Below are 12,545 nucleotides of genomic sequence, written 5' to 3'. Positions count from 1 at the left end.
CAGCTCTGCCGCATCTATCCCGCCATCTCCGGCTCTGCCGCATCTATCCCGCCATCTCCAGCTCTGCCGCATCTATCCCGCCATCTCCAGCTCTGCCGTATCTATCCCGCCATCTCCAGCTCTGCTGCATCTATCCCGCCATCTCCTGCTCTGCTGCATCTATCCCGCCATCTCCAGCCCTGCCGCATCTATCCCGCCATCTCCAGCTCTGCCGCATCTATCCCGCCATCTCCAGCTCTGCTGCATCTATCCCGCCATCTCCTGCTCTGCTGCATCTATCCCGCCATCTCCAGCCCTGCCGCATCTATCCCGCCATCTCCAGCTCTTCTGCATCTTTCCCGACATCTCCAGCCCTGCCGCATCTATCCCGCCATCTCCAGCTCTGCCGCATCTATCCCGCCATCTCCAGCTCTGCTGTATCTATCCCGCCATCTCCAGCTCTGCCGCATCTATCCCGTCATCTCCAGCTCTGCCGCATCTATCCCGCCATCTCCAGCTCTGCCGCATCTATCCCGCCATCTCCAGCTCTGCCGCATCTATCCCGCCATCTCCAGCCCTGCCGCATTTATCCCGCCATCTCCAGCCCTGCTGCATCTATCCCGCCATCTCCAGCTCTGCTGCATCTATCCCGCCATCTCCAGCTCTGCTGTATCTATCCCGCCATCTCTGCCGCATCTATCCCGCCATCTCCAGCCCTGCTGCATCTATCCCGCCATCTCCAGCCCTGCTGCATCTATCCCGCCATCTCCAGCTCTGCTGCATCTATCCCGCCATCTCCAGCTCTGCTGCATCTATCCCGCCATCTCCAACTCTGCTGCATCTATCCCGCCATCTCCAGCTCTTCTGCATCTATCCCGCCATCTCCAGCTCTGCTGCATCTATCCCGCCATCTCCAGCTCTTCTGCATCTATCCCGCCATCTCCAGCTCTGCCGCATCTATCCCGCCATCTCCAGCCCTGCTGCATCTATCCCGCCATCTCCAGCTCTGCCGCATCTATCCCGCCATCTCCAGCTCTGCTGCATCTATCCCGCCATCTCCAGCTCTGCTGCATCTATCCCGCCATCTCCAGCCCTGCCGCATCTATCCCGCCATCTCCAGCTCTGCCGCATCTATCCCGCCATCTCCAGCTCTGCCGCATCTATCCCGCCATCTCCAGCCCTGCTGCATCTATCCCGCCATCTCCGGCTCTGCCGCATCTATCCCGCCATCTCCGGCTCTGCTGCATCTATCCCGCCATCTCCAGCTCTGCTGCATCTATCCCGCCATCTCCAGCCCTGCCGCATCTATCCCGCCATCTCCAGCTCTGCTGCATCTATCCCGCCATCTCCAGCCCTGCCGCATCTATCCCGCCATCTCCAGCTCTGCCGCATCTATCCCGCCATCTCCAGCCCTGCCGCATCTATCCCGCCATCTCCTGCCCTGCCGCATCTATCCCGCCATCTCCAGCCCTGCCGCATCTATCCCGCCATCTCCAACTCTGCTGCATCTATCCCGCCATCTCCAGCTCTGCCGCATCTATCCCGCCATCTCCAGCTCTGCCGCATCTATCCCGCCATCTCCAGCCCTGCCGCATCTATCCCGCCATCTCCTGCCCTGCCACATCTATCCCGCCATCTCCAGCCCTGCCGCATCTATCCCGCCATCTCCAACTCTGCTGCATCTATCCCGCCATCTCCTGCCCTGCCGCATCTATCCCGCCATCTCCAGCCCTGCCGCATCTATCCCGCCATCTCCAGCCCTGCCGCATCTATCTCGCCATCTCCGGCTCTGCTGTATCTATCCCGCCATCTCTGCTGCATCTATCCCGCCATCTAACGATCTCCAGAAGATAATGGAGCCTCCGCCGCGCCGATACTTTTATGGGATTTTTTTTTCTCTACTAAAACCAATATCACTTTCCAATACAATTATTTCCATCTTCAAGTAGCGGCATTGATCGCTCCGCAATTAAGAATGCAATTATTTCCTGCGCACGTAGCGAGTCGTCTTCTTGCCTGCGGGCGGCGGGCACCTGGTGCGCGGGCATCTATTGTACTACTGAAGTCTATGATGGCATAAAACTACCAGGACGGCTGGGGGTTGTAGTTCAGTGGTCACACAAGTTTGGGAGGATGTAGCCGACTTCTCCTGCTGCCGCAACGTGACGTGTCGCTTCATTATAAGGTGGGATATGGGATACGAACCCTCGAGATTCCCAGCTACGCCCCCTATGTTCACACCTGACACCATGTATGCCGTCTTAGGCACAAGCCTCTTACAGGGAGGAAGTAGCTAACTTCTCCTGACTTCATGAACCCTAGCCATGCCCCACTGCGCCCCTTGTTCTTGCCTTGCCTACACCTCCATGTATACCACCTTAGGTGCAGGCCTCTTGCGGGGGAGGAAGTAGCTGACTTCTCCTCCTGCCACAGCTTAGTACATAACTTCATGAACCCTGGTGATGCCCCTCAGTGCCCCCTGTTCTTGCCTTGCGTACACCTCTATGTATTCTGCCTTGGGGCGCAGGCTTCTTGCAGGGGAGGAAGTAGCTGACTTCTCCTCCTGCCACAGCTTAGTACATAACTTCATGGACCCTCACAATTGCTCACTGCACCCCCTGTTCTTGTCTTGCACATGCCTCCATGTATGCCACCTTGGGCGCAGGCCTCTTGTGGGAAGGAAGTAGCTAACTTCTCCTCCTGCCACAGCTTAGTACATGACTTCATGGACCCTCACAATGTCCCATTGCACCCGCTGTTCTTGCCTTACACAAACCCCTTGGTATGTCGCCTTAGGTGCAGGCCTCTTGCGGGGGAGGAAGTAGCTAACTTCTCCTGATGCAGCTTAGTACATGACTTCATGGACCCTCACGATGTCCCATTGCGCCCCTTGTTCTTGCCTTGTGCACGCCTCCATGTACACCGCCTTGGGCGCAGGCCTCTTGTGGGAAGGAAGTAGCTAACTTCTCCTCCTGCCGCAGTTTAGTACATGACTTTATGGACCCTCACGATTGTCCCTTGTTCTTGCCTTGCACACGCCTCCATGTACACTGCCTTAGGTGCTGGCCTCTTGTGGGAAGGAAGTAGCTAACTTCTCCTGATGCAGCTTAGTACATGACTTCATGGCCCCTCACGATGTCCCATTGCGCCCCTTGTTCTTGTCTTGCCTCCATGTACACCTCCTTGGGCGCAGGCCTCTTGTGGGAAGGAAGTAGCTAACTTCTCCTCCTGCCGCAGCTTAGTGCATGACTTCATGGACCCTCACGGTTGTCCCTTGTTCTTGCCTTGCACACGCCTCCATCTATGCCGCCTTGGGCGCAGGCCTTCTTTGCTTCGTGACAAATTGCGGCCTAATCATCACAGCGATCATCGGCATTTACATATTTCCAGCTCGAGATGATTTCTGGCAATTACGGAGCGGCGTCAGCGTGCAATGTCTCCGTGTCTGGGATTAAAAAGCCATTTAGAGAACAAAACCATAAAAATTGTTTAGGAACAACAATAATAAGCCCCAGTAATCTGCAGACGCTCTGACTTAGGATGCTATAGGCTGATGTAGCAGAGCTGGCCGTGTATCCTCAGCATTGTAGCGTTATCTCCCGCCGCAGCGGGTTCGGTCGCCATCACCGCTGTAGGCAGGACGGCAGAGTCCTATACCCCGTCCTGTAAGGGAGAATTCACACGCAGCTGCCACAGTGACTGTAGCCGGACTATCCCTTTAAATACGAGTTAAAGGGATGATGCTGAGATCAGATGGTCCAGGTTGGTCTGCAATGTCCTTTAACCCATTGTGAGCTGCAGGCCAGGGGCAGCACTTGGCAGGCTGAGCGGATGGGCTGCAGAGCTGTAATCACAGGGCTGAATGATATGACATCATCCGCATTCTCTGCTAGATAATTGAAGTGAAGGCGCGAGAGACGTGGAAGGGAATTAATTATATGGATTCAGCGCGAGGAGGAATCTGATGTGATGTGTGCACAGAGTGCAAGGGGAGGAAGAAGATTTACAGCCGAGCGCCGGGCCCCAACATCATTATACAGATCATATGCAAATGGGAGACGTGTCCTCCGCTCACATCCAGAGCTGCAATCACAATATAGCACTGGAGACGGGTAACACTGGGGATACACAAACATAATAGCCATATATATATAGAGAGAGAGAGAGAGGTGCTATATGTGACCCATTACTGGTTATGTATATGGAGGTGCTACAGTAAGAAGTGGGGTCTTCCGGGGTCTCCTACCATACAGTCCCTTCTCATTCAGACGCTGACACTGGATAGTTCGGGGTGACACTGTTGTACCCTCGGACTGCAGGGCAGCTTGGACTTGTTTGGATGTTAGTCGAGGTTCTTTATCCACCATCCGCACAATCTTGCGGTGAAATCTCTGGTCAATGTTTCTTTTGCGTCCACATCTAGGGAGGTTAGCCACAGGGCCATGGGCTTTACACTTCTTGATGACACTGCGCACGGTAGACACAGGAACATTCAGGTCTTTGGAGATGGACTTGTAGCCTTGAGATTGCTCAGGCTTCCTCACAATTTTGCTTCTCAAGTCCTCAGACAGTTCTTTGGTCTTCTTTCTTTCCTCCATGCTCAATGTGGTCACACAAGGACACAGGACAGAGGTGGAGTCAACTTTAATCCATTTCAACTGGCTGCAAGTGTGATTTAGTTATTGCCACCACCTGTTAGGTGCCTCAGGTAAGTAACAGGTGCTGGTAATTACACAAATTACAGAAGCATCACATGATTTCTCAAACAGTGCCAATACTTTTGTCCACCCCCTTTTTATGTTTGCTGTGGAATTATATCCAATTTGGCTTTTTGACAATTCTTTTTGTGGTTTTCCATTGAAGACAAATTAAATGAAGAAAATGCCAAAGAATTTGTGATTGTAATCATTATCTGGAAGAACACGAGTATTATCTGAGAGAATTGCAGGGGGGCCAATACTTTTGGACAACACTGTATATGTAACCAGTCACTGATGATATATATGGAGGCGCTATATGTGACCGGTCACTGGTGATGTATACGGAGGTGCTATATGTGACCTATCACTAGTGATATATACAGGGGCTCCATATGTCACTGGGGCGCTGCTATTATACCGTGTGTGCGGCAGATTTGGGCGCCGTCTCCATCTGTTCTAGCCCGGTTAATGGCGTCAGTTGCGTGTACGGTTTTTATGGCGCTCTCCGGTGAGAGGGGACTCGGGCGCGTGGGGTTCACTTTCTGTCAATTGCGCTCTGATATTTAGTCTCCTACAGAACGGTAATTTCCCGCCGCCGCACGCCGCACTTTAGGAGCATTTAGCAGCTGATACTGTCATCAGATTATGTCGAAACACAGAACAACCCTGCGATTCCGAGGTCTGCGAATTAATGCAAATATAGCGGGCGGCAGACGGCGGCGTAAAGAGAAGGAAACAAATTACCGGAGAGAGAGAGAAGTAAATGAGGAGGGAGCGGCACGTATAGGAAGCGGGGCAGAGGGGAGACGAAAGAATAGAGATGAAGCAGAGCCCAGCGCGTCTGATCATATATCCAGGGCTGAGGCGAATAGTGGACACCCTAGGGACTAGGGACAAAACATGACATGACCAACTCAGCTCTGCTACATCTGAAACACAAATGTATTATGGGAAACCATTGTCAGACAGATGGAGCAGAGCTAAGCTGGTGAGCTGCAGCAGGGCTGAGAAGGTTAGGTCTAGAGGAGAACTTCAGAGATGGTTAGACATAGCAGTGCTGAGTTGGTGATTTGCAGCAGGCTTCAGATGGTTAGGTGTAGCAGAGCTGAGTGCGTCACATGGAGCAGGGTTGAGGAGATTAGGTGCAGCAGAGCCGACTGTGTTACATGGTGCAGGATTAAAGAGATTAGGTATAGCAGAGCTGAGTGTATCAGAAGGAGCAGTGTAGAGATATCAGACATAGCGGTGCTGAGTAGTTGAGGTGTAGCAGAGCTGAGTGTATGGTGCAGAGCTGAGTGTATGGTGCAGAGCTGAGTATATGGTGCAGAGCTGAGTGGTTGAGGTGTAGCAGAGCTGAGTGTATGGTGCAGAGCTGAGTGGTTGAGGTGTAGCAGAGCTGAGTGTATGGTGCAGAGCTGAGTGGTTGAGGTGTAGCAGAGCTGAGTGTATGGTGCAGAGCTGAGTGGTTGAGGTGTAGCAGAGCTGAGTGTATGGTGCAGTGCTGAGTGTATGGTACAGAGCTGAGTGGTTGAGGTGTAGCAGAGCTGAGTGTATGGTGCAGAGCTGAGTGTATGGTACAGAGCTGAGTGTATGGTACAGAGCTGAGTGGTTGAGGTGTAGCAGAGCTGAGTGTATGGTGCAGAGCTGAGTGTATGGTACAGAGCTGAGTGTATGGTGCAGAGCTGAGTGGTTGAGGTGTAGCAGAGCTGAGTGTATGGTGCAGAACTGAGTGGTTGAGGTGTAGCAGAGCTGAGCATATGGTGCAGAGCTGAGTGGTTGAGGTGTAGTAGAGCTGAGTGTATGGTGCAGAGCTGAGTGGTTGAGGTGTAGCAGAGCTGAGCGTATGGTGCAGAGCTGAGTGGTTGAGGTGTAGCAGAGCTGAGTGTATGGTACAGAGCTGAGTGGTTGAGGTGTAGCAGAGCTGAGCGTATGGTGCAGAGCTGAGTGGTTGAGGTGTAGCAGAGCTGAGTGTATGGTGCAGAGCTGAGTGTATGGTACAGAGCTGAGTGGTTGAGGTGTAGCAGAGCTGAGTGTATGGTGCAGAACTGAGTGGTTGAGGTGTAGCAGAGCTGAGCATATGGTGCAGAGCTGAGTGGTTGAGGTGTAGCAGAGCTGAGTGTATGGTGCAGAGCTGAGTGGTTGAGGTGTAGCAGAGCTGAGTGTATGGTGCAGAGCTGAGTGTATGGTGCAGAGCTGAGTGGTTGAGGTGTAGCAGAGCTGAGTGTATGGTGCAAAACTGAGTGGTTGAGGTGTAGCAGAGCTGAGTGTATGGTGCAGTGCTGAGTGTATGGTGCAGAGCTGAGTGTATGGTGCAGTGCTGAGTGTATGGTGCAGAGCTGAGTGGTTGAGGTGTAGCAGAGCTGAGTGTATGGTGCAGAGCTGAGTGTATGGTGCAGTGCTGAGTGTATGGTGCAGAGCTGAGTGTATGGTGCAGTGCTGAGTGGTTGAGGTGTAGCAGAGCTGAGTGTATGGTGCAGAGCTGAGTGGTTGAGGTGTAGCAGAGCTGAGTGTATGGTGCAGAGCTGAGTGGTTGAGGTGTAGCAGAGCTGAGCATATGGTACAGAGCTGAGTGGTTGAGGTGTAGCAGAGCTGAGTGTATGGTGCAGAGCTGAGTGTATGGTACAGAGCTGAGTGGTTGAGGTGTAGCAGAGCTGAGTGTATGGTGCAGAACTGAGTGGTTGAGGTGTAGCAGAGCTGAGCATATGGTGCAGAGCTGAGTGGTTGAGGTGTAGCAGAGCTGAGTGTATGGTGCAGAGCTGAGTGTATGGTGCAGAGCTGAGTGTATGGTGCAGAGCTGAGTGGTTGAGGTGTAGCAGAGCTGAGTGTATGGTGCAGAGCTGAGTGTATGGTGCAGAGCTGAGTGTATGGTGCAGAGCTGAGTGGTTGAGGTGTAGCAGAGCTGAGTGTATGGTGCAGAGCTGAGTGTATGGTGCAGAGCTGAGTGTATGGTGCAGAGCTGAGTGTATGGTGCAGAGCTGAGTGTATGGTGCAGAGCTGAGTGGTTGAGGTGTAGCAGAGCTGAGTGTATGGTGCAGAGCTGAGTGTATGGTGCAGAGCTGAGTGTATGGTGCAGAGCTGAGTGTATGGTGCAGAGCTGAGTGTATGGTGCAGTGCTGAGTGTATGGTGCAGAGCTGAGTGTATGGTGCAGTGCTGAGTGTATGGTGCAGTGCTGAGTGGTTGAGGTGTAGCAGAGCTGAGTGTATGGTGCAGAGCTGTGTTTCATGTCTAATGTAAAATCCCGATTCACCCAAGAATCCGATGAATTGACCTAAATCTTCCGGGGATAATGTCGGGTTTTCGGCGGCCAAGGCTTAGTTATGTGTATGAAGCGAGTAAAATCCCACGCAGCATCACAAGAAGCGAAACATATGTCATTCTATATGCGGAGCCGCCATCTACGGGACGTCGCTACAAAGCTTTCCCTTCACGATCTCATTTACTACTAATTATATTAATTATCGTCAGCGGGACGCCGCGTCTTCAGAGCGACCACTGAGGATCCCCCCCCCCCCCCTCCTACTACAGCACGGCATGCTGGGGGTTGTAGTCGCCACGGCCGGGGATACGCAGCCATAAAACCCAGTTATAGCAGAGCTCGGGAGTCGTGTGATGACAAATACAGTTCTGCTACACCAGCCAGCCCGGAGGGGTTTAGTCTGATCTCGCAGACCCTTCATCCACCCCCCCACCCCCATATGTCATGTGGCCCCGTGATTGTATTATCTAGAATGTTCTGCCTGATATCCATGGCAGGGTGTGAAGACTTCTGCAACTCCCCATTGTTACCCCTCATGAGATGTAAAAGATACGGCCGTAGGAAGGAAACGGCGAAACCTGCGTCAGCGGGAGCTGAATGTGAATGCGGCCCACGGGAATAGCTTAGTAGGTCGGGCCCTGAGGGGATTTACCCACAATGCAACAGATCCCAGAAGGAGAAGCCAAAATGGCGGCTGAAATCAAATCCTGCCAGAGACAAACATTAGTGTCTGCATGTTCTAAGTTATATCTGTTCCAGGGAAAGCTGGGTGACCTCCCATGTGGGGGCCATGACTATTGCCACATCACCCAGCTTTTCTACAGTCCTGATAGTTAGTTCTGACGAGATATGTAATGACAAAGAAATCATATAGCGGTATCTATAGGCGGAATTGTATGGTGGGCGTTCGGGAAAGCTGGGTGGCAGCGCCCACTATAGGCAGATACACAATAATACACCGTAGTCTGTAAACATGGAGACCGCAAACCCTGCGGAGGAGCTGAAGACGCAAAACGGGAGGAGAAGGAATCAGAACCTGAAAATATACATTGCAAAAGTCTCCACGCCCTGACAGCAAATTGAGGAGGAATATGAGATCCTGAGCAGGGACGTGCGGGGTCATCGCCTTGGCCCCTGTATGTGGGTCCGGTGGCCCCGCTAGTCCCCGGGGCCCGGTTGTCAGAGCCGTCACCTCCACCTGCCGGGCTATAATTAGTGTGAAGCCGATCCCGGCTCAGTCTTGTACCTGCCATGACAATACGCTCTTATTAAAAAAGGTGTCACCCGTGTAAGTTGTGAACGCGGCGTCTCCTGTCAGCGCGGCCTCTGCTCTTTTTAGAACAGTCTCACTTTTCTGAGATGTTTCTGTGGAGACGGAGCTTGTCACCAATCATCATTGTCTCCAGGGGTTGTCACCAATCGTCATTGTCTCCAGGGGTTGTCACCAATCGTCATTGTCTCCGGGGGTTGTCACCAATCGTCATTGTCTCCGGGGGTTGTCACCAATCATCATTGTCTCCGGGGGTTGTCACCAATCGTCATTGTCTCCAGGGGTTGTCACCAATCGTCATTGTCTCCGGGGGTTGTCACCAATCGTCATTGTCTCCAGGGGTTGTCACCAATCGTCATTGTCTCCGGGGGTTGTCACCAATCATCATTGTCTCCGGGGGTTGTCACCAATCATCATTGTCTCCAGGGGTTGTCACCAATCGTCATTGTCTCCAGGGGTTGTCACCAATCGTCATTGTCTCCGGGGGTTGTCACCAATCGTCATTGTCTCCAGGGGTTGTCACCAATCGTCATTGTCTCCGGGGGTTGTCACCAATCATCATTGTCTCCGGGGGTTGTCACCAATCATCATTGTCTCCAGGGGTTGTCACCAATCGTCATTGTCTCTGGGGGTTGTCACCAATCATCATTGTCTCCGGGGGTTGTCACCAATCGTCATTGTCTCCGGGGGTTGTCACCAATCATCATTGTCTCCGGGGGTTGTCACCAATCGTCATTGTCTCCGGGGGTTGTCACCAATCGTCATTGTCTCCGGGGGTTGTCACCAATCATCAATGTCTCCGGGGGTTGTCACCAATCATCATTGTCTCCGGGGGTTGTCAGAACTACCTGTTGGGGGGTTTCGCTCACCCAGAAACCTTCCAGGACTCCCCCAAATGAAGTTTCCTTGGCCCATAATTCGGTACCATGAAGCGTTGCACTCCTACTTACCTGGGGGGGGGGGACCTGACAACCGTGCGGAGTCCATGTAGTGCTCAGATCGGTGAACCAGGGGTGTCGCTATAAAGGAGGGGAGGATAAGTAACCGTCCCCACAAACTGTACAATGCCCCCTCTACTGAGCCCACACATAGTGTATTGCCTCTATATTGCACCCTTTATTGCCCCCCCACAATAATTCCCCATTACTGCCCTCGTACACAGTATACTGCCCCTCTACAGGCAGCCATACACTAAGGGACCCCTTTACAAGTCCCCATACAGTATATTGCCCCCACACAGTGTACTGCCCCTCTACAGGCGAATAGTTCTGCCCCTGACCCCGGTATTATGAGTGCACCAGGTAGGTGGGGGCCGGTTACTGCTCCTGCCCCGAGCCCTGGAGCTTCAGGTCACATCTTTAGCGGGTGCACCGTTCCACTACCATAGGACCTGAAAACCGGGGTACGACACTCCCTAATGGTTCTGAGGGCAGGCCCGGCGGTGTTATATGGGCTGTGTAGAAAGCGACATGACCACTGGATTTAGAGGAATGGCCGGGGTAAGATGGGTAATTACTATCCCTGGCACAGGCGGCTCTTGACGCGGCTCCGGTGCAGGTAGTCTTCCCCTCGGCACGAGGCCTCACCCGCCACCAGCTATAAATATCTTTGGGATGAGACACTTTTAATGAGGGTTTTTTACGACCCGTCAGCCCCTCGGCCATCAAACCTGATGAATGTTCTGCTGGTGTGAATGTTCCCCTACAGACCACACAAATCCTGCTCTGTTTGTGGCGCTGCGTTGGCGGCGGGCACCGGGGGGCTTCTAATTCTCTCTAATTACCATGTAGAAGGTAATGCCGTTGCTGCATTACTAAGCGCCGCTGTGATCGCGGATTGCGGCCTCTTTATGGGGCGTCCGCCTCTCTCTCATCGCCTGTCACTGTTTTTTGTTTTTTTTCTTTCCCAACTTTTTGCTTTTTCGGTTTCGGGTGGAGAGAAACCGCCATCGCCTAAATCTGGTGGCTAATGATCTGTGTCAGTGTAAAGACCTCGGCTAACAAGCTCCTTCCATCTGACACCGCGCCGGCAGAAAAACCTCACAAATGTCAAGGAGACGCCGCCGAGCCTTGCTGCCTGGTTCAGGGGGAGCGCAGCCCTTTCTTCTCGCCTTCTCCTTCCTCACGGGACAATTCCTCTCACTGTCTGTGAATGTCACGCTCGCCCCGACACCTTCCTCGCCCTCCTCCCACCCCGCGGCTTCGTCTCCCATCATCTTGGTTTCTGTCTTCGAGGTTTACGAAGACGTTTCATCTCATGGCCATGACTGTTGTGATAAGTTTTTGCGTCTTCTCCGTTTCTCTTAGCAGGTCTTGACGGTTTCTTCTCTTTTGTCTTGCAGCGTTCTCTCAGGAGGTCCAGGCCGAGAACGTGACGGTGGTAGAGGGCGGCACGGCGGAGATCAGCTGCCGTCTGCACCAGTACGATGGCTCCATCGTGGTCATCCAGAATCCTGCCCGTCAGACCCTCTTCTTCAACGGCACACGGGGTGAGTACCATCTGTAGGCCGCCATCTTGGTTAACCCTATATGAGTGCAACACGGGGTGAGTACCATCTGTAGGCCGCCATCTTGGGTGCAAGCGCAAGGCTCAGGGGGGTTCGGGGTCAGGAATTTGAGGCCATAGATTGACTTGAATTCCTCTCCAAATTCCATCTTTAAGGTCAAACGTTGCAGCTTTTGTGTTGCAGATTTTATATGGACACAGATTTCTAGTCTCTAGATCTAATCCAGAATGTTCCGAGCAGAAGATGAAACGTCCTGCACTTCTCCACATCCATCTTACAGTACCAGGCAGTAACACATCAGCTGTATATGTGCTCTGATCAGTTACAGCCTTACCCAGCAGGGGGTGACAATGAGCACAGGACTAAGCTCCGCCCAGGGGGAAAAAAATGGTAAATTCTGGGTCTAATACTGAGGCATGATGGGAGAATTTCACACGCTATCGGTGCGTTCCATCTGAGGAAGTCTATCTGCAACATTGATGCGAGTATTGGTCCGAAGTGGAGTTGCCCTTTAAGTGAGCTGTAGGAATGGGGTGTGTTATTTCGGGGAGTCCTGCTCTATTAATATCCTCCACTGTCGGTGTATCACAGGAGTCGGTAGTAGACGGGGGGATTAAACGGTAGCGTTTACCATAATGGCGCCCCCCCCCCCCCCTGTGATTCAGACTAATTTTGATCCACTTCTAATTTTATCCAAACATCTGCAGTTTCCATCCAGGAGCTGAAACTTCAGCAGAAAAACACCAGGAGGGGGAGGGGGGAGGGCTCAGATTAGGAAAACGCTTCCTCTGTAGATAATCGATGCCTCCTCCCGGCTTCAGAATCACCTGGCA

At 52.7% G+C, this 12,545-nt stretch overlaps 1 protein-coding gene across 1 annotated transcript in view; it reads left to right on the top strand.

Moving 5' to 3' along the window:
* CADM4 (cell adhesion molecule 4) overlaps positions 1-12,545 on the top strand; it is a 247,964-nt gene that overhangs the window by 192,929 nt on the left and 42,490 nt on the right. Inside the window, exon 2 of the mRNA XM_075277988.1 lies at positions 11,548-11,694. Within this exon, the coding sequence (XP_075134089.1) occupies positions 11,548-11,694 (147 nt within the window). The remainder of the gene's footprint in view (positions 1-11,547; positions 11,695-12,545) is intronic.

The sequence above is a fragment of the Leptodactylus fuscus genome, chromosome 6 (genome assembly GCF_031893055.1).
Source record: "Leptodactylus fuscus isolate aLepFus1 chromosome 6, aLepFus1.hap2, whole genome shotgun sequence".
Classification (NCBI taxonomy): Eukaryota; Metazoa; Chordata; class Amphibia; order Anura; family Leptodactylidae; genus Leptodactylus; species Leptodactylus fuscus.
Note: the sequence above shows the minus strand (reverse complement) of the source record. Positions and strands in the feature narration are given on the sequence as shown.